We start from the raw sequence: 22,559 nt of genomic DNA, 5'->3' as shown, positions 1-22,559 counted from the left end.
GAAAATGTGGGGACCAACTTGGGATGATCGAGTGAAAAAGACTTTGAGCAATAGGGGCCTAAACATGCAGAGGAATGAAAGGTGGGCACGGGGTAGAGTGAATAGTAACTGTCTAGTTTACTATACTCGACATGCTGTCAATGGACTGAACCAAGGGATGTGAAGCATCCAGGGTAAACCATGGAAAGGTCTGCAGGGCCTGGAAGTGGATAGGGAGCTGTGGTTTCGGTGCATTAGACATGAAAGTCAAGGAATGGATGTGAGCAGATGTGGCCTTTCTTCTTTTGTTCCTGGAGCAAGTGATAAAATCTGTTACACTGATGCGTTGTTTTAGTAAAGTTATAAAAGGAAGTACAAGGAGAGACTGAGTACAGAATGGAAAAGGGTGAGAACAAAGGAGGTAAGGGGAGTGGGGGAGGAATGGGATGTATTTAGGGAAGCAGTGATGACTTGCACAAACGATGCTTGTGGCATGAGAAGTGTGGGAGGTGGGCAGATTAGAAAGGGTAGTGAGTGGTGGGATGAAGAAGCAAGATTAATAGTGAAAGAGAAGAGAGAGGCATTTGGATGATTTTTGCAGGGAAAAAAAGCAAATGAGTGGGAGATGCATAAAAGAAAGAGGCAGGAGCAAGAGAAAGGTGCAAGAGGTGAAAAAGAGGGCAGATGAGAGCTGGGGTGAGAGAGTATCATTAAATTTTAGGGGGTATAAAAAGATGTTTTGGAAGGAGGTAAATAAAGTGTGTAAGACAAGGGAGCAAATGGGAACTTCAGTGAAGGGGGCTAATGGGGAGGTGATAACAAGTAGTGGTGATGTGAGAAGGCGATGGAGTGAGTATTTTGAAGGTTTGTTGAATGTGTTTGATGATATAGTGGCAGATATAGGGTGTTTTGGTCGAGGTGGTATGCAAAGTGAGAGGGTTAGGGAAAATGGTTTGGTAAACAGAGAAGAGGTAGTAAAAGCTTTGCAGAAGATGAAAGCCGGCAAGGCAGCAGGTTTGGATGGTATTGCAGGGGAATTTATTAAAAAAAGGGGGTGATTGTATTGTTGACTGGTTTGTAAGGTTATTTAATGTATATATGATTCATGGTGAGGTGCCTGAGGATTGGCAGAATGCTTGCATAGTGCCATTGTTCAAAGGAAAAGGGGATAAGAGTGAGTGCTCAAATTACAGAGGTATAAGTTTGTTGAGTATTCCTGGTAAATTATATGGGAGGGTATTGATTGAGAGGGTGAAGGCTTGTACAGAGCATCAGATTGGGGAAGAGCAGTGTGGTTTCAGAAGTGGTAGAGGATGTGTGGATCAGGTGTTTGCTTTGAAGAATGTATGTGAGAAATACTTAGAAAAGCAAATGGATTTGTATGTAGCATTTATGGATCTGGAGAAGGAATATGATAGAGTTGACAGAGATGCTCTGTGGAAGATATTAAGAATATATGGTGTGGGAGGCAAGTTGTTAGAAGCAGTGAAAAGTTTTTATCAAGGATGTAAGGCATGTGTACGTGTAGGAAGAGAGGAAAGTGATTGGTTCTCAGTGAATGTAGGTTTGCAGCAGGGGTGTGTGATGTCTCCATGATTGTTTAATTTGTTTATGGATGGGGTAGTTAGGGAGGTGAATGCAAGAGTTTTGGAAAGAGGGGCAAGTATGCAGTCTGTTGGGGATGAGAGACCTTGGGAAGTGAGTCAGTTGTTTGCTGATGATACAGTGCTGGTGGCTGATTCATGTGACAAACTGCAGAAGCTGGTGACTGAGTTTGGTAAAGTGTGTGAAAGAAGAAAGTTGAGAGTAAATGTGAATAAGAGCAATGTTATTAGGTACAGTAGGGTTGAGGGTCAAGTCAACTGGGAGGTAAGTTTGAATGGAGAAAAACTGGAGGAAGTGAAGTGTTTTAGATATCTGGGAGTGGATTTGGCAGTGGATGGAACCATGGAAGCAGAAGTGAATCATAGGGTGGGGGAGGGGGCGAAAATTCTGGGAGCCTTGAAGAATAAGTGAAAGTCGAGAAAATTATCTCGGAAAGCAAAAATGGGTATGTTTGAAGGAATAGTGGTTCCAACAATATTGTATGGTTGCGAGGTGTGGGCTATGGATAGAGTTGTGCGCAGGAGGGTGGATGTGCTGGAAATGAGATGTTTGAGGACAATGTGTGGTGTGAGGTGGTTTGATCGAGTAAGTAATGTAAGGGTAAGAGAGATGTGTGGTAATAAAAAGAGTGTGGTTGAGGAAGCAGAAGAGGGTGTTTTGAAATGGTTTGGTCACATGGAGAGAATGAGTGAGGAAAGATTGACCAAGAGAATATACGTGTCAGAGGTGGAGGGAACGAGGAGAAGTGGTAGACCAAATTGGAGGTGGAAAGATGGAGTGAAAAAGATTTTGAGTGATCGGGGCCTGAACATGCAGGAGGGTGAAAGGCGTGCATGGAATAGAGTGAATCGGAATGATGTGGTATAACGGGGTCGACGTGCTGTCAATGGACTGAACTAGGGCATGTGAAGCGTCTGGGGTAAACCATGGAAAGTTGTGTGGGGCCTGGATGTGGAAAGGGAGCTGTGGTTTCGGTGCATTATTACATGACAGCTAGAGACTGAGTGTGAACGAATGGGGCCTTTGTTGTCTCTTCCTAGCGCTATCTTGCACACATGAGGGGGGAGGGGGTTGGTTATTCCATGTGTGGCGAGGTGGCGATGGGAATGAATAAAGGCAGACAGTATGAATCATGTCCATGAGTATATATGTATATGTCTGTGTGTGTATATATATATGTATACATTGAGATGTATAGGTATGTATATTTGCGTGTGTGGACGTGTATGTATATACATGTGTATGTGAGTGAGTTGGGCCATTCTTTCGTCTGTTTCCTTGCGCTACCTCGCTAACGCGGGAGACAGCGACAAAGCAAAATAATAATAATAATAATAATAAATAAAAGGGAAACCATTAAACTTAGTGAACGAGCCACCAATATGGAAACCTATTCACGCAGCTGGGACTGCTGACTTAGCCTGTCATTATCCTCACCAATGTTCGTAGGTATTCTACTTTTGCAAATCTATGTGGGTTACCCACACGTGCAGTGCACCTGGAACTGGCTAACTGGCCTTGACCTTCTAACATCTTGTGTAAGGGATTTACCGCAAGGCGTTCCTGCCCTGAAACCACATTTCCTGACAACGATACAAGCCTTAGGAGCACTGCTAGAATCTATACAGATCCACATGACGATTTCCTAGTCAGAACTAGTCAAAACTTAATTGTCCAATCATGAAACTGAATATTCTATCTGCCAAACAAGAACGCCTTGGATGGGTGGATCTTATAACATATTACCATAGGGTCGTTATTCTGGAGAAGGATTTCAGAGGATGAGTTGAAAACCGTGTTGGCTAGTTGGTTTACAATCGTCCTCTTACCTGTATAGATGAGTAGGTCGACCCAATTTCTACCACTATTGGAGGCATGACACTCTGGATCCAGATGACCATCGGCACTGAGGAACAAAGCATTCATTAATCCAAAAGAGGCATCGCAGGCTCTGGTGTTACTTTTGTTCTAAGAGCCTTTCATTATTCCCTCCCTTTAACACCCATCCCACCCAGTCCCCTTCAGTTTCTTCCTATTAACCTATTCCAGTCAACTGTCCTCGTTTTAAAACTTTGATTGTCGTTTGAAGCTCAATTTCTGCAGTACTGCCGAGGTCTAAGTCAAAACACCTGAGCTGAACACGTCTTCTTGAATCAACTTGGGGGCTTCGGATGATGTAACTCATATAGCAAAAGCTTATTCAGGGCGTGTGTGCTCCTGATTCCATTCCTGGCACAGGTCAGCCCACGTGTAACTGCAATGTAGTGGGCTCCTTGGTGGATGTGTGTGTTGTGTAAACTGTGATGAATTACTTCATCCCAAATAAACTCAATTTATGGATTGAATGTAAAATTGTCTAATATTAAGCTTCGTAAAGAAAGACATTATTACCTTGGCAAGAGAGTATGGAAGCCTACCACTTGACGCTTACTTGGTACTTTAAAACTTAACGACACATAACCACAATGATGTTTGAAACTTGCACTAACTAATTAAGGTTTCTTGTGCAATAAATGTGTAGGAGAAAGAGAAAAGAAAGTTTGCTAGTTTTTGCCCCGTCAGTCCGTACTGTTGTCGAGTCATTGCTTCGTACTGCCATGGTATGAACTCCTCGACAGAGGCGCCCTGACATTTTCGTTACATTAGTGAGACAGATACTCTAAAACATACTGTGTCACCATTGTGATATATTCTGTCCTGAATCTTTAGTTCTACTCGATAGTAAATTTACATACATTGCTTAAGCAAGCCTGTCAGGTATTTGATTTAAATGTGGGAACTGCACTCCACATGTGACACGTCATATGGCGGTAACTACAAGCTATACAAAAATTTTTCATGTATAAGAATTCCCAACACTATATAATTTCGAGAATCTAGATACTCTTCATTTGATACAGTATAGCAACAATTTGGTTTTGTAGTTCGTTTTCTGTCGTTAAAAAATAACCGTTTTCTATGGTACACTTGTACACTGAACGGAACCTGAACTTTTTGATAAAATTCTCAACCCGTGGCATAGTTGCAATCAGAGTCAGTACGTTTAGCATACTTTCAGATAAAACTATAACAGATGCATTTTTAGTTACAGGGAATTACCACGGAATCGGCCCCCTACTACGGTTAATGGATAATTAACAGCGTATACGTTGTTATCGCACTTCAGTTAAATCTTCAGAGCAAATATTTGAATTATAATGCTTGCATCCAGGTATAAGGTGTGATGTCACGGAATTACAAAGTTCAATTACACAAATGGTAGTTCCCCTGAATATATGAGGTGTAACGGTAAAATGGTATATAATCAGCACAGGTATAGAATATGAGCTAGTGATTAATCATTTGGTGTGCCTAGAATATGAAGTTTGGATGTCATTTATCTTTACAGCTACAGATTTATAAAATGATCTTCCACTGTAAGCCAAACAATATCAAACTGAAGATGTTTAAAGAAATTATGGAATAACTTACAGTGCAAACGATGTTAATGTGTTTATGATTTGTTCTACACTAGTGCTAATAACTATGTTCTTTTCTGTTAGTTTTCAGTCACTGTATTTTTGTACCTATCATTAATTCTTTACTTTGAGTCATTAGTAATGTAGAACGTATTATGAGGACTACACTGGAATTAAACATTTTTGTATAATCTATGTACTATACAGAGAAATATTCATATGAACATACAGTGTATATGTATTTTGCCAAAAATCCAAATCTAGATCCTACAACCCATAACCTGTTCATGGACCCTGAAACTGTTTAATATAGTTTTAAATATGCAACACTGGCGATACACTGGAAACCCTCAGATTTTGATACTTTAATGCAGATCCTCATTAACCAAAGAATGTAGGAATTTAACCAGACACGGCAGTGAGAGCTGGTTTTCAACCTGGACTATGGTGTATTATATCAAGCTCTCTAGAAGTTTAGTGGCAACATCACTGTTAAATTTAACACCCAAAGAACATTTTAATGATGCGAGATATTTTTGAAACAAGAAATTATTTACAGAACACTTTAAACTTCTGACACAAATTTCCTAGCATTCTAACCACCTAGATTTACCTATGCATCTTTCTACTTAATCATCTCATTTACGATTGAAATCAATCGTGCATGGCCACAGCATTTAACTCAAGTTCTCACAAAATCTATCCACCTTAATATGAAGACTAAACGACATATAGGCTTAATGTGAAGAGTATAGACGCAACTCTGAAATAATTCCAAAGTAATATCCAACGACGGTACAATCTTACCTCAAAATGCCCCGGTGGAACGTGGTAGAGCTTTGAAGCTGTGGGTTGCTTGATGTTGTGGTGTGGGATTTGGCGTCAAGAAGCGCCGTTAACTGCACGAAGTGGTGGTGCTCCCAGCGAGAAGAAACTGAAAAAGATCTTGTCTGAGTGGATCTCGGTATGTTCTGATTACTTATTAATGGCGGGGGAAAGTGAGCAAATCGTTAATATTCAATGGATTAATCACTTATCTATGATAATTCATAACTTGCATCTTTGTGCGAAACTGAAAAACCAACCACACTATAACGAAAGTTATATGATCCAAACATACAGTGCGGAAGTAAATTCTTTGTAGGTAAAAGCGACGTTTGACATCATGACCAATCTTAATCATCTGTAGTACCTACTGTTGACGAGACCTTTATCATCGATACAGATGCTATAGTATTGATGAACAAGCCTGTGATCGTCAACAATGTACAGTTATTTTGGTCGGGAGTTCCTACATTAGTTTACCTTCGTGGCATTTAGAGCAAGATGAGCGTAAATCCCTCGTAATTCATTGTTATATGCAAGGGAACCAACAACGTATTGGAGCAATAATTAGAATATAATAATGCATCAGTAATTTAATGCTTTAATGCAATTTGAACATTGTCTTCTTTACTGGATGGAAGTATCAGTTTTAAGTTTTAGAGAGCGTTCGTTAATCGATGACGAATGCTTCGACATCATCCTAAATCAATATCCAACCACAACAGAGGGTCACCCATCCGAATCTGATACGCTCAACCATATGGTATCGTAAAATGACTCAGGAAAATAAATGTGATAATACTTTGAACATGTGGGAAACAAGCCAGTTGAAATTCTTTAAATATCCATTAAAGTAGGTATAGGTTTTGAGGTAAAAGTTTCATGCACAGAAGCCAACAGAACCTTTCTTACCTAACTTCGTCAGCTGAAATACACAATGGTCATTTTCCACCGTTGCCTGACGTTCTTTGCAACTAAATTCCGTAAGGGTTGCACAATTAAATTGCAGTGAGGATATAGATGTGATTTACACATTACTCTGATTTCAGGGCTATTTACATTACTGGTAAACTTACAATTATTTTCAGGCAAAATGAAGTCTAGAGAGTGCTCGCTGCTTTATCAGTAAAGTAATTGGGTTGATATTTCAGTTTGATAACATTTTTCTTCAGAATATCGTGGGAGGGAAACATCTTTTTAATACTTGCGAACCTCACACGACGACGAGAGGAGGACGGACGGGCTGTCTGGCAAGTCTTTAATCATATGAACTTATAAAAACCTCACCTAACTCAGCTCAGGAAAATATGGGATTAGAACAGTGTACAAAAGTACACTTTTGTGCATACATGGAAAGTCTTATCGGTTAGGTTAGGCAAAGCCAGATTATGTGAGATATTGTTGCTTCGTATGCATATCTAACAAACGTCTCCCTGGCTCGAGAACTCCAATAACGAAGGAACGTTCCCCAACTTTACTACCACTGATGTTCATTTATGGTATACATCATCGTTCTCGTCATCCATCCATCATTATGCGCACTGTAAGACTTGGTAAAGACGCTCTTGGTTTTTGTGGCGTTTTTAAACTGTTGATCGTATATGTAATTAAAGAAACATCCGGTAACACATCAGTGTGTAAATGAACTGCCTAATGACTATAACCTACATATAGCATTACTTTAACCGAAACAAGGTTTGTAAACAAATATATATCCGACGTTCCATATTTCTATTTCAATCTTACATTTTCAGTCTTAGATCTAAAGCCTTGTTAACTTGATGTAAAATGCTTCAATATCGATGGTGTTTTAGGAATGTGATGGTGTTTGGCAACTGCACCCCGACGTTATGTACCATGAGAAATGTATTATTGTTTTGTATGAACATATTGCTAACTTAATTGACGCACTTATATTTCACTTTCAACACTTGATCTATTGCCACTTAAGATATAACAGCAAGATTAAGAATGAATAAGCAATTCATCTCCTAGTGTTTTTAAAATCCGGCACCATTGTTGTTGTTTACATCCGTACTGGTGAGTACTTCTATGGCAATTTCTGAGAAATATGAGGAATACATATCACTTGTGATTGTATACAAATAGACCATATATTGAAATCATACCTGGACAGAGAATAATGGACTGATTGCGTTGTGGATGGCTGAAGAAAAATTAACATTTAACGGAATACATCAAGCCCATAACGTACACTTTGCATCCAAGAGGAGACTGGTTTGTTGTCATGCCGTCAGCCAATAGCGACTGAGGATCACTGAATCGACTCAAGTTTCGAACGACTGAAGCAATACTGAACAGATTCGGGCCTCGAAAGATTAAAGCAGCATTAAGATAAATGACGAAGAGTTAATGCAGTTTATGTACTTTGATCATAAACTCACTCATGATTATGATTAGACTTAGTGTTGTAATACAGTTCAATAAATTATGACTTCTAGGTACTCAGGACTGATGCAGTATGTATAAACAAAGCCCTGATTTAGATGTGATGCGAACTGATCAGGTTTGTCGTTCCTAGTAAAGATGCTAGTCAGGGAAAGTGATGCTCCTAAATATCACTGAGCCTTCAGGAAATATTCGCATTGAAAAATCCTGTAAAGCGAGTGCTTGGAGTGTATGGGACGGTTAATTCTTGATTGCAAGTTTCGAGGAAAAATCATTAGATAAATAGCTCTAATTGGATGTCATTAATTCAGATAAATCTAATAAACATATGAATGACGAGTTGACGTGTTTGTTCAATATGGCATGAATCTGGCAAGACGAGGGGTAAGGAAAAAGTTGGTCAGATATTGTTTAAAGGCCTCTCAAGCATTTATCTAACAAACATCTGAAAATCATACTATATATACAAATTAGATTATTGTTCATCTATGCACTTATCGTCTCAAAGGCAACATTTAAATATCTTCATACCAGGTTGGTTGGTTATCTGGGGTTTAAACCTATCGACTGTTTGAGTCATTAAAGGCCTCTAACGTCAGGCTGTAAACACCAACTCAAAAATGTTAAACATCACGTGTTTAAAAGATAATTTCATAATTCACGATGTTAAAAATTTGCTGATCTGAGCTTAGCCGGGCACAGGCCTTGGTCTTGTTCGTTATCAAAATCTAAATGTGTTCATCCTTACAGGTCTGTATTCATGCTTGACGATTTGGAATGAATTGGATCACGCTTTGCAAAATTACCTATAAATAAAATAGGCATCAGGGAAGTAAACAGCTGATGTATAAAATTCATGTTTTTATCTAAACGGTAATATCTTTCTTTGTAGCATACCAACTTGGAAGTTGCAGTGAAGATGAAATTTGCTTTGTTAGCTATTAACTTTTGTTCTACTCATATCGTTAAGGCGACGTCCTATTACAGCAGGTGAAAGCATAGCAGCTTGCAAACTGTACTGCAGTGTGGAAGAGCTCCTTGTCTACTCTCACCACAGGTCTTCTAAGTATCAAGAAGATTGAACTCGAAATTCGATATTAGAATAACTAGTCTGTAGGTATCATGGGTGAGATTTCTTTTGAGACAACTTAATTACTACTGTGTATGGTGAAGGATAATACCAAAGTACCAAGAATTCAATGTATCACTTTATTTGAGTAAGTTTCCCAGGATGGTGTTGAGGGCGAGCGACCCCAATGTGTGGCGGCGGCAGCCCAGTCCAACACTTTCCCCTCCCTCCCCACCCGTCCTACAGGCCTTACGTGGCCCTGCTCCCCCAGCCCGATGCGCCCTCCCTGCCCCTCCCATCAGCTAAGATTCCTTCCCTCCCGTCCTACCAGCCCAATTACCCCTACCATCTCTACCTGAGTGGCGACCTTTCGGGCCGCCCGCCTCCGCCCACCCGTCTACCGGGCTGTGACACCCACACCATACGATCTGCCTGGGTGCCACGGGTCGGTGTCGACGGCTCCGGGCACCGGGCTGGGCTGAGGGAGCAGCAAGCTTAACTGAAGGAGTGCCAGGCTAGCTTATCCTGCCCTGCAGGGTAACGCCGCTGCTGCTACTCATCACCAAAGGATAAAAATAATCTTAATATCGATCACTTCTCAAGTGACTGCCAAGATCACGAACCACCAGAGGATGAGAGCATGTAGGGGCCTTCCCCCTGCGGGTCGGTGCCACATCTGGGACCCCTCACAGTAATAAATAGAACTGTACATAAATGCATCAGCAGTGCTGAGTGAGCTGAAAACTGAGGCTACCAGGCCGGTGCACCTTCCATAGAGTGTGAGGGCGCCGAGAGAGGCACCTCACGCATGGGGCGACACTCGCGACCACTCTTCCCGCCACCCCTGCACTCTCACCGCAGCACCCGCCACACTAACCACACACACACACACACACACACACACACACACACACACACACACTTATCGTACATGATATAAAAAGTGCAAGCAGGAAATAAGTGTGAATATTACAAAATAACAGCTTGGCAGAAAATGATGATATACAGTGGTGAAGCTGAGGAGGGTGAGGAGCAGGAGGCGGGCGGGCGGGCTGGGGAGGGGGGGGGGACACGCTGCTGGCCCTTGGCCCTCTCCTGTCTCACGATGGCTACGATTGGTCACTTCTTCCTAATACTACATACCTACATCACAGCAAACAAGACACTCTACTGCTTAGAGGCCAGGCGGCCTATGCTCTCGCTGAGGATGTCCTTACAAACTACCCTGGACTACCTCCCTCTGCCAAGCAGGTCCCCTGGGGACGGTACAGTCCCCGAGGGAGTGCACTGGCGCCCTACCTCACCCCCGCCTCAGTCTACAGCACTGAGCCTGAGGACCAAGCACATCGCTGGCGCTGCTGTAGTACCCTCACAAACAAATGGCCGTCAACCAGTCTAAGGTTGTCATCTTCTGCTAGACTGTGTCTCTACTGTGGCTTTGAATATGCAATGCAAAACGCACAAGAATCAGTGCTATTATACATCGTAGTTTCTTCAAACATAAAATAAACTGACATTGGAACATTCTTGGCCACCAAATTACAACAAAAATTATAGACATTGTTTGGCACTACAGGAAATAATTAAATGAGTACGGAATACTTGGCACTAATATTTGGTAACACTAAAGAATAAATAGTATAAAATTATATTCAGCAAAGCTATGTGTGCTGGCGTGTAGGAGAGTGCAGGAGTAGGGTGGTGGTGGTGGTGGTGGTGGTGGTGGTGGGGCCGGGGGGCGTGACGGGGTACAGGAAGGCACGGGGGCTGGCGGCCGGGTGTGGCACCTGCACCTCTCTACCACACGAACTACGCCACACCGACCTACAGTAAGACACTATCGCAAAGACACTGTTGTTTAACCTTCAACAAGGCACTCGGGTTTCATACAGGTCTCAGACTTCTTGTTTTTGGTATTGAATACCAAATACATCACATACATACAGGAATATTAGTCAAGAGTATATTGGTTCTCACGAAACCAACAGAGTAACACAGTTAATAGTCCACACGTAGTGGGCAGTGGGCTGTGGTGGGCACAGACGGTGGTGGCCACAGGCGGGTGTGGCCCGGCGTGGCCACGCCTCCACCACGTGCCCATGACTATAAGGCTCACTGGTACAACCACAACACCGTATACACTATGTAGTCTTTCCCAGCTTCTCCCTGTGGTACACGAGAGTCTGCACCTTTGTATCAGGCAACACGGATGCTTCCTCCATACAAATTCCATTCGTCTAGCAAAAAACTGGATACAAGGTACAGTAAAAAGTATAACAACTACACCACTTGGTATGTTACAATGATATGTAATGCTAACGATAACACATACGCTATTGTACAGAGCTACATGACGACGTAGCTAATTAGAGTTCACCACGTGGGCTCTAAAACGTGCCCACCTGAGACTGTAGACGCCAGTCCATCGCTACTTCTCAGGGTAGCTCGGAAGGGCATGGATTTCACAGTCCAAGAAAAAAAAGAAGAAAACGTTGGTTTTGTTCCTGCGCCCTCTGGAATGGGCGCTGGGGAGCCTCTCCGCAGATTACTCCCCAAAGAAATTTCATTCGAGGTGTCGGAACCTATGTGCAGACATTTGACTGAGGCCCAGGACTGAGTACTGGCACTTGAGGCAGTGGTAATGCGTCTGCTTCTGGTTGTGATTACAGCCCTGGATGCCGCATGGTTGAGATGGCGTAAACTTCTCAAAGCCCGCAGCGTTGATGGAGTCTCTCTTCTGGTGTTGCCTGCGGTGCGCCACCACCTTGTTGGTGTCCGTGCACACAAAGGTGCACTTGAGGCAGTGGAAGTGCGACGCCTTGTTTTGTTGCTGGCCTGTGAAGAAGAATGAGAGTGAATCAATCATTATATTTACTTCACGAGTCTCTGACCAGTGCCGTGTATCTATTACTTCTGTGATTCATAGCACATTAGACTACATACTAGACTATCGATAAAGAAAAACGGTGAATCAGAGAGGCATACTGAAGAGTACAGACACTCGTCGAAGTAATGGGGGTCTTACCTATCATGGAGGCATACATGCAATCAGGGCGGCCGCACGACACATTGGAACGGAACTGGTTGAAGTCTCCACCCATGAGGGTATCTAGCCGCTCGTGACGCGCTGTGTGCTGGACGAACCGCGTCTTGTCGCAGAAGGAGTAACCACAATCCTTCCTCATGCAGTGGAAGTGAGTCTGGTGCTCCCGATATCCGCAGTGAGGATACTGGCAGTCTTCATTAAACCTGTAAGCAGTTGGGGATGATTTCAGTGAGCCTGGCAGATCTGGTCTCAAGATTTACACATTGCTGACAACTCATTAACAAGTTTAATATCATGAATGCAATATATTCATAAGACAATTTTTCTCATATATTTTTGGTCTGTATCCTAACAACTGGTATGCTGAGCGACTGCTATGACCGTGGAAGCCTCGTTACAATATAAAGATAAGGTCTTACCTAAAACGTATGTAACCCTCGGGCACAGGCTCATCTTTGAGCAAACGTATAGAATGGTTGGAGCGGATCTTCTTGGCTTCTTGGGCGTTGAGGTCTTCAGCACCAAGCCTCTTCCCCAACATGGCCAGGTGAGGTGATGTGCCCAGCGAGGAAGGCAGCAGAGGGTTGTGGTCTACTCCAGAGCCAGGCATGCCTGGCCCCCCTAGACCTGGACCAACACCAGGCAAGCCTCCCGGCCCGGGCGAGCCGTGAGTCAAATCCCCATTGGGACGGACTCCTGGAATCATGAGGCCTTGGTGGGCCATGGCCGCCAGCGCTGGGTGCCAGGCAGCCGGCGGCAAGAGACGTGGTAATGATCCCGGGAACATCCCTGCCATACCTAGGTGAGGCCCAAATGGAGACGGGAGTCCAGGGAAGCTGGTGGTTTGTGTATATAAAGGAGGGAACTGAGGCGTTGTCTGGTGTCCACTAAGGCTGCAGCTGATGCCACTGCTGCTGAGAGGTCTTGGGCTGCTGGTGGAGATGGTCGGTGTCGTGCCTCCTAGGCTACCTGTGTTACTATCGTTGGGACTTCTTGGGCTGATAGGACGGTCGTTGTTTTCAACTTTTGGTTGGAAGTTCACCTCTTCATCTTCCACCTGTTCTGTACAGTCTGCGTCCTCGTCACCTGTCGCAGAGTATCCACCAGAGCTCATGGGACTACAGGTAACGTGTTTAAGAAGATGCGGCCTCAGTTTTTCGTGTTCGCTAAAAGCCTGATTGCAGATTTGGCAATGATAGTGTTCCTTCTTCTTCAGCTTACAGAATGGTCGACCACAAGAATAATCGGGACCGTACTGCGGGTGACGCTCAGAGCTGAGCCAGTCAGTGCCCAGAGCTGCTGCGAGCGGTGCTTGCTCACGGTTGTGAGTCTGAAGGATGCGACCAGGATATGGGTCTCCTTGCTGACTGAGTGGACGAGAGTGATCGGACTCGAAGTCATGCCGTTCGTCAGAGTCAATGTGATCCATGCGGTCTCGGATGGGCGACTGCATGTCCAGGAGAATGGGAGAGCGTCGGGTGGCTGTGATGGTAAGGCTCCCTGATACTGGCAGAGTGAAGGTAGTCGAGTTCTGTGGTCGCGATGACGGTGGAATGGGCGTGACGAGGGCACCCGCTTCGCCCCGGGAGTTGGAGGGAGGTCGGATGCTAGCGGGAGTGGATGTAGGGAACGGCGATAAAGGGTAGTAGATTCCCGAAGACTTGACCACTGGAGGGGAGAGATCTACATGTCAGTGTAACCTGAAGCTAGGCAGAGAGACAGACATCTGGGAAACATCAATCATTTTCAACATGCTGTCCTGGAAACGTAAGCAAAGACTTTCTTTTTTTCCTTTCTTTAGGAATGCAAGACCAAGGGACATTTCATGACTCGTGATTTAGGTTATTCATCACAGGGGAATGCCTCACCGTTACCTTCATAACACTAGAAAAAACAAAAAACAGAGATGGGATGCAACAGTTGTATCATTGGGTCAACAGTCCTAAAGGGTTGATAGAAATGAATTAGCCAACAAGATCCCAGTGTTACAGAAAACCACTGGACTGAGATGGTACACGGGCGCCAGATGTCGTACTCTTAAGGCGTCCTCAAGTCAGCATCGTCGAGAGTTAACCACCTTGTGTGGTTTACCTATACCAACCTTGTGATTTACTGGGTGACTCCCTGTCCCCGCTGGCCACCGGCGCGTCCATGGGACTGTCCGGTCGCGGCTTCTTCAGGTAGATAGGCGACTGTGGGCCCAAGCTGTGTGTTGGGGCGCCCTCGTCCTCCTGCTGGTGTTTCTCCGCGTGGGATTCGAGGGTCTGGTAGCGCACGAAGGAGAAGCCGCAGCGAGTGCAGTGGAAGTGCTTGTTCACCTTATTGCTGTGGGGAAATGGTCACGTTAATCGAAGGCATAAACAGTCTGACACAATAGTATTGTGATGGATCTAGTAAGAATCTAATAGCATTCCAAGGGATCTTGATTACTTTCTTTTAATCATTACCTCTTATGAACCTTGGGCTCTCGTGATCACCTGATGTATCATATCAAGCCTAAGCAAGATTTCAAGTGAATCTTTCCTTAAATGCATCCTCGAAAAACTACAAGAATGAGGTGTACAAGTGTACGCAAGCTCTAACAATGAGACTCACAAGGCAAGTCCCCACCTCACACCATCTGAAGGAGCAAGGAAGTTAACAGGATCAACTGATGCCATTACTATCAATATCAGCTTACTGCAAATCTAACACCCAAGAAGCTTTTATGTACTAAACACATATCATAATGGTGAACAAACATTAGAAACCTCCCACCCCATCCAACGTCCACAGAACCCGAGTTAAACTTTTTGGAGTCTGTATGCCAACTCTGTTGTGATTTTTAGAAGAGGTGCAAGATACTGCAATTCACACAGAAAAAGGAGGAAATAGTGTGACTCAATCATTTCTTAATCCACCTCCATTTAATTCCATGTGATATGGTAAGGTATGATGAACATGAATGCATCGTAATTGTTGTGCTATTAAGTGAATGAAGTATATATCTATCTTCCTTTTTTGTTTTTTTAGCCCTAAATGAAGGTCATCCACTCCCTTCCCTTCCTTACCTTCCTTAGGACAAATACAAATTGGAGATGAACTCAGCGCAGGACAAAATAATGTTCCGATCAGCAAAGTCACGTTTATTACCCCTCATTAAACTGACTGAGACGAAGAGACGACAGATCTATTCAGTGATATTTCTTACACTGTGAAAAAAAAAAAATCAGAAATGACTTACCAATAACTCTGGAGGACTGGGATTCTTAATTCTCAAGTTACATTCTGTGAGAGACTTGTCCTCCATACTAGACTTTTACCCTAACTGAGACGAAAATCTGTCTAAGCTCTAACCCTGTAGTAGATTTGAAACAGTCCATCTTCACTCTCTTGCAAAGACTAATGTCTTCTTACGTCGTGAAGTTGAAACATTCTCTGTTCCCGCTTCTTCAGTAGTTTACCCCTATCACTGGGGATATGGAAGACATAACACGACCCACGTATCTCCCGCGCATCGGAAAACGGGCGCTGGAAATCCCCACGCACACACACACACACACTCTCCTCCTATAACATCCCTTTCTAATAGTAGAAAATAAGGAAGAACCAAGGAAAGATTTTCTCTCGCAGGTACGATCGCTTGGCGGGGAAGACAGACACAAGCAGGTATTAATCACTCGAGCCGGGACCCGCTTACCTCTGACAGCACTCGAGCCGGAACCCGCTTACCTCTGACAGTTTGGCGAACGACAGTCTATATTACGATCGATGGCGATGAATCCCTCAGGGATGGGCGTGTTCTCGTGGAAGTCATGGGCGTGTAGTGGCAGGACGTCTGTGTGGGCAGTGACGTACAGGCAGCGAGGGTGGGCACAGTGGTAGTGGCGGCGGCCGAGCAAGGGGCACAGTTGGTCCGGGCAGGGGACGCCCTCAGCCCACGGGTAGAAGCCTTCTACTATTTCCGCCTGTGATGGTGACAAAACGTTGGTCATCTAAGATAAAGGATAACACCAGCTCAACAGTCGTTATCCTGTTCCAGTATGTTGTCCGAACTATGAGTATGTGAACTGAACATTGCATAGAATAACGTATAAACGGATGAAATGAAAACCTTCATACTTTCTTAGTTAACACTGCAGGGGCCAAATGCTTAACACATCAACTACAACTAAGTTTATATGATTCATACAACAGTGATTTCCTAGCTCAGAACCCTAATCTCAATGTATCGGTTGTAAAACATCTTACCATGGAATATATAAGTTCTACAATAAATGTATTACCTCCTTCTCGTTCTGGCTAGTAATAATGTCCCCGGAGGAAGAAGCCTTGAGAAGAACAAGAACAAGATTTAATCTCCTAAGACGATGATATGAATGCGCTTCTCTGTAGCTCACTCACTCTCTTGTGAATAACGCGTTCCGACGTTTAAGTGAAGCTATTCAACAAAATCGGAATCTTATCACAAATTGACCATGCGAGATGTGTACTAAAACCAACATAATTGGAGGCACTATTGCGCTCCACGGCTCCTGCGTTGGTAGAAAGAAAAGGAATTGGTGGAAAAGGAGAAGGATATAAAACGGTTGGGTTAGTTCTCACTTGTGGTTGGAGCGGGTTGGAGAGGAGCGGCCCGCTTAGAGGCAGAAGGATAGGCTGTGTGCCACCAGGAGTGGTAGGCTGGCCGGTGGTGCTGCACGTGTTGGTGCCGCACGTGGTGCTCGCGCTGCAGGAGATGGGCAGCCGCGGTGGGGAAGTCTCGCGTCCCATCTGAGCCAAGTGACCTAATGGCGTCATGGGGTGGGGGCCTATTGCTACCCCAAACGGCCCATGGGGAGGTGGGGAGCTCTTGGGCAGCTTGAAACTGGTAAATATTGCCTGTGGAGTGTCGTGAGCGCTAGACACGGGCAGCTGCAAGGAAGGAAGGCTCTCATTAATGACACAAACACAGCAAATTATATACTGATGACAGTGATTAATTATATTGGAGGCACGAACTGTGTTTTTGCCAGACGTCATTCAGTCAGACATACAGAAACAGTTATGCTAAAAGACATATATCTTATCAAGATCAGGCCTGGTTTCACACAATGAAGCTACAAACTTTGATTTTAGTTTCTATAAACAACCAAAACTATCATCAAATGGGTTTGACAAAACGTTCACTTTCTAACGTGTTCAAATTTCTTCCGATAGCGAGTGTACCAATAGCTGTTGGCACTTGCAGACTTTTAAATCATACACTTGGGCTCTCGAGGTGCAGTAAAACAGAACCAATAAACCAGAACCGACTATTGACTCAGCCCTGCAGTGAAAACAAGGAAGAGACTTCGGTGTCCTTTGAGAGAGACATTAAAGTAGTGGTCAACACCCTCTTCGGCCCTGAGCAAACTTTACACATATATTCTTTTTGTAGTAAGTAGCTTACGTAAACAGCCTTAAGTATGACATATCACAAGCACTTCTTCTTCCATGAGAACACTAAGTCTGTAGGAAAACATGAATGTTCTGTTATTTTGTTGGTATTAATCATATCAAACGGCTAGGTTGCTGGAGGGGTCAGTGCAGCTTCTTGCCGCAGGGTTATGGCAAGAGGTTGATGAGCCTTTGGAAATAATGAAATAAGGAACAGGGAAAACCTAAGAAATGAGATAATCAGATGAAATGATAGCAAGAGGCAAAATGTATTGCGGTGGTTTGTACCTGACATTTGCCCTTTTGATAGCGAAATGACCTTCCTTGGCTAAGTGGGAGGACGTGAGAGGGAATACGCACTGAATAGGTTTATAAATCTTGTTACACTGTTGAAAAGAAAATGGGTTTTGATAAATATGAGACGATCACAAACCAGATAGTTAATGGAACTTGTGTTGTGGGTTTACCTAATAATCTGTCTCGTAGGCTGAGGTCTTGCAGAAAACTACAGGAAATCATTGTGTCTGCTCTAGTAAGATATTCTCATTTCAGAAAACAACAACAGGAATGTCAGGATACGTATATGTCCACAACAGAATAACTGATGAGAACAAGGTTGAACAATGATGACAAAATTCTCTGTTTAACCTTTCACTGAAAACGAGGCGAGAAATATAGTTGAAGAATGGAAGAAAACTGAAAGAAATGCGGAAAAAAATGCTTGAGCTATCACTTGGGAGAGTTAGAGCCGGGAACCTAACCTTTATTTAGTGCCAGGAAAGCATTGGTAAACATGTGATTCTTATTTAGTGTCAATGAAGCCTTTGAAAAATCAACTGAATGTTTTAGTGTCAATAAAGCTTCTTAAGCTGTCAGGTGTTTGCTGTAAACACTATGATGATTGTAAACATCATCAATAACAGTTGAACAGTAAAGCGTTAAGAGGCAATAATGGCATGAGTATGGAATTAGTGAGCTGTAAGTCAGTTAGCTAAACAAAATTTACATTAACTTACGTTATCATTCCACACCTGAAAGTAATGGGAAACAAAAGAAAATCAAGTATTTGGAAAGCATTAGAATTTATGGTGTGTTTTTTTTTTTTATATTGACTTTCTATATTAGCTCAGAATAATTATGCACAGTTTTACTGGTATTTTCTAAGCCCTCTCCTCTATACTATACATGGATGAGATACACTTCCTTTTTTTTTTTCTTTAAAGAATTTAAGTGTATGAGACTATAGTTAGTTATGTGATAACTTGGTACAGGGAGAGTCTTAGGTGTTACTGTGAGAGGCCAGCTGACGCACCTCGATGACTCGGTTCTTAGGCGGTCGTCCGCGCTTACGCTTGAACATCGCATCGACGGACGTGACTGCGGCGACGCCCATGGGTCCGCCGGCGCCCGCGGAGGTCGCTAGTGCCAGGCGCCGAGCGTAGTCGTGTATCCGGTAGTGCTCGAGGCGGCGGAAGGACTTGTCCCCCGATGTTAGGATTGCCTCGCCACAACCCTCCTGCACGCCACACACACCAGGTTAGTCCACACACCACACCACAACACAACGAGGTGAAAACAAAAACAAAAAATATATAAAAGCATTAAAACAACACAAACCATAAGAAAACAAAAAAGATGTAAAGCAGAATCAAAATTTGTATCAAACACACCACACAAACACCACAATAAAATGTGGACGAAAATAAAACCAACACAAGACTCTAGCAACCCAGTGAAAGAAAATTAAAAATCAGGACAAAATATTGACTAAGGATTTACTACAAAAGCTACAATGAAAAAAAGAGGGAAAGTTAAAAAAAATCAAATCAAGACAGGAACTTTCTGTAAATTGGTATTCAAATCTGCATACAGCAACTACGTTGCAACTTCCTCAGTGCTACTGTTAGTGTCACACGAGTCAAGTACTGCCGAGGAATTCGAGCAGGTTAGTCTACAAGAGTTGTTGCAAACGTATTTCTGAAATACGTTCTGCCTACTACTGTGAGCATGTCAGAGTCTATTTTCCTTACGGACACACATTACATGGGGGACATGCGCTAGTATCTGGGACAATAGTGATGGGGGTTGCTGTGGGAGGGAGGCAGGGACTAGGGAGGGAAGGGAGTGAGGACTCACCCAGTTGCAGTGGAAGTGGTCGGCATGGTCTTGGATGGGGCAGTCTGGGGGACAGGGTCGCGGGTCGTCGGACGGGGTGACTCTGGTGTAGTGCTCGTCCGTGATCAGCGCCTGCTGTTCGTGTACCCGTCCGTGGTCTCGCGCGTTCTCCCGCCCTCGGAACACGGCCTCGCACTCGTCGCAGTGCCAGTGCTCCATGCCCGCCAGGTCGCAGCCGGCCCGACAGGCGTCCTCCCGCCCGTGGCACCGGATCCACCTCTCCCACTCTCGGTCCTCAGCCCCGCCCATGCTCACGCTGAGGTCCACTGGGGACGCGGGGCCCGACGAAGAAGATGCGGGTGTGGATCCCGAGCTGGTGGCCGAGCCGACAGGGGAAGAGGCCGTGGGCAGCTGGGGGAGCTACTCCTAAGAGGCGGGCTAGGGGGTGCTGGGACTCAGCCAGCCCTGGAGGGGGGAAACCACCTATTAGTAAGCCGGGCGGCCGCTGGAGTCCCGGGGGCAGGGCAGGTGGCGCACCAGGGGCGGGGGATGGGACTAGCGGGGAGGAGGAGTCCTCGCTTCTTTGGTCGCCAGGACACATGGGACCGCCCACGGGGCCACCCACTGGACCCATCAGAGGGTTGACCATGGGCCCCCCGAGGGAGCTGAGGGGGCGGAGCGCCTCGTGGAGGAGGGGCGTGAGGGCGGGGTGGCCCTCCGGCACGCCCAACATAGTCTGCGCCAGCTTGTACTTGCGGTAGGCTCGCTCGTGGTCCTGACGCTCGTGTTTTCTCTGTGGATGGCGGGAAAGAAAAAAAAAAGAGTCACACACACTATTATGTCAGGCTACGGCTTTATGAAGTCCACAGGGCTAAGCGAAGTGCATAAAGCGCAAAAAAAAAAAAAACATTCTTTTTGTTTTTTAAGCCAACATTTAACTATCCAGGTGTTACCAGGTGTAAGAGGAGAGTGTTGAAGTGCACCTTGTGTGCGAATATCTGGCCGGATGAATGAAGGACGTAGTTACATTCGGGTCGGATACAGTGGATGTGGTTGACGACCCGTGAGAACTTGCAGCCCTCGTAGGGACACTCCTCTTGCTTCATGAACTTCTTGAACCCGTCCTTCGTCAGCTGCTCGTCCTTAATGTGGTACGTCTTGTGTTTCTCTGGAAGAGAGGCGATGACCGCTCGTTATCACACGGCTTCATCAAACAGGTACAACACGGACGGAGGGAATCTGAGGTAGGGGAGCGAAGGAGGAGGAGATGGGGTAAAGGAATGGGACGTGGGACTTTCCTGGGTACCTAGGAATGAGAGCGGGACGTGGGATGTTAATAAGGACAGAGGGGATGGGACTTGGGGGGTTACTAAAGATAGAGGAAATAGGTCGTGGGATGTTCACAAGGGCAGAGGGGATGGGGACGTGGGATGTAATCGTGAAAAGAAAGGGGATGGAATGTGGGATGCTATTGTAGTCAGAGAGGGGATGAATGTTGGATGTTACTGGAGAGAGAGAGAGAGTAGATGAACGTGAGATGGTGCTGGGAACAGAGGGGATAGGTGTGGGGTGTTTTTGGGGACAGAGATGGGATGGATGTGGGTTGTTATGTGGTACAGAGAGGGAGAATAGGCGTGAGATGTTACGCGGGACAAAGAGAGGAGGGATATTTAATATCATTGTGGATAGGGAAGGGATGCAGGATGTTAATAGAAATGGAGAGGTGATGTTATGTGAGATCTTACAGTGGATTGAGAAAGGATGGAATATGGGATGTTACTGAAGAAAAGGAAGGGCTGGCATGTAAGATATCACAGTGGAAAAAGTAGTCATGAGAGGCGACACACGAAATAAGATGATTCACTGGATATCACTACATGCAAATTCAGATGAAGAGAGGAATGTAAGTGCAGAGTTTTACAATCAGCAGATACGAATCATCTCATAAACAAAAGCTGAAGAGAACGTCACAAAGAAGTCAGAGAGAGAGAGAGAGAGAGAGAGAGAGAGAGAGAGAGAGAGAGAGAGAGAGAGAGAGAGAGCAAAATCTTACCCATATCAGCTTTATTCTTGAAGGTATAGTTGCAAGCGCTCCTCATACAGTGGAAGTGCGTGGTGCGCTGTCCGCTGAAGGAGCAGGCGGGCTGGTTACAATCCTCCGAGGCCCGGAACCTCTGGAAGCCCTCCTGCATGATGGCCGAGTCCTTGCGATGGTAGTTGGCGTGCATCTGGACGTCTGAGGTGCTGATATAGACCTTGTCGCATCCCTCCTGTCGAGGAACATTAGGTGCTCTAGGTCAAACGGTTATGGCTATCAAGTCCTCTACCACGATAGTCTGTCCCCTTAGTTTCAGTAAGCCTCTGAGAGAATAAAAAAAGATGATCGATAAAGCAAGAGAAAATAGACTCCCGGGTAGTGATCTGATAAGCAACGAAGTCTCTTTGGTTGCGGTCTGGTATGGGAGAGGCTATTGTTGATACTTTTTGGGTCGAATCCCCTCCCTGCTGGGGCACACAATGTTCTGACATGGCAGCTTATGTTCGTCATTATGAACGCCGACGTCGCGCTTTCAGCTCCAACACTGGTAGTACGCCTAACATGACTGTCTAGTTATGAAACGATTCCCATAAACTGCTCTACCCGTAAGCTCTTGGA

The 22,559-nt window shown here is 44.6% G+C and overlaps 1 protein-coding gene and 1 long non-coding RNA gene across 2 annotated transcripts in view; both read right to left on the bottom strand.

Moving 5' to 3' along the window:
• Window positions 1-3,370: 3,370 nt before the first annotated feature.
• LOC139762035 (uncharacterized) lies at window positions 3,371-8,116 on the bottom strand. Its single transcript, XR_011715665.1, has 3 exons — window positions 7,997-8,116; window positions 5,850-5,976; window positions 3,371-3,490 (listed from the first exon to the last, which is right to left on the bottom strand). It is a non-coding gene; the product is annotated as an uncharacterized lncRNA (long non-coding RNA).
• A 1,355-nt stretch (window positions 8,117-9,471) lies between these two features.
• LOC139761821 (zinc finger protein castor homolog 1-like) overlaps window positions 9,472-22,559 on the bottom strand; it is a 407,573-nt gene continuing 394,485 nt past the window's right edge. Inside the window, 12 exon segments of the mRNA XM_071686315.1 lie at window positions 9,472-12,180; window positions 12,371-12,594; window positions 12,811-14,074; window positions 14,493-14,716; window positions 16,103-16,338; window positions 16,976-17,284; window positions 18,805-18,819; window positions 19,101-19,304; window positions 19,925-20,296; window positions 20,298-20,696; window positions 20,857-21,071; window positions 21,957-22,173. Of these exon segments, the coding sequence (XP_071542416.1) occupies window positions 11,909-12,180; window positions 12,371-12,594; window positions 12,811-14,074; window positions 14,493-14,716; window positions 16,103-16,338; window positions 16,976-17,284; window positions 18,805-18,819; window positions 19,101-19,304; window positions 19,925-20,296; window positions 20,298-20,696; window positions 20,857-21,071; window positions 21,957-22,173 (3,951 nt within the window). The 3' untranslated portion in view covers window positions 9,472-11,908.

The sequence above is a fragment of the Panulirus ornatus genome, chromosome 42, assembly GCF_036320965.1.
Source record: "Panulirus ornatus isolate Po-2019 chromosome 42, ASM3632096v1, whole genome shotgun sequence".
Lineage (NCBI taxonomy): Eukaryota > Metazoa > Arthropoda > Malacostraca > Decapoda > Palinuridae > Panulirus > Panulirus ornatus.
Note: the sequence above shows the minus strand (reverse complement) of the source record. Positions and strands in the feature narration are given on the sequence as shown.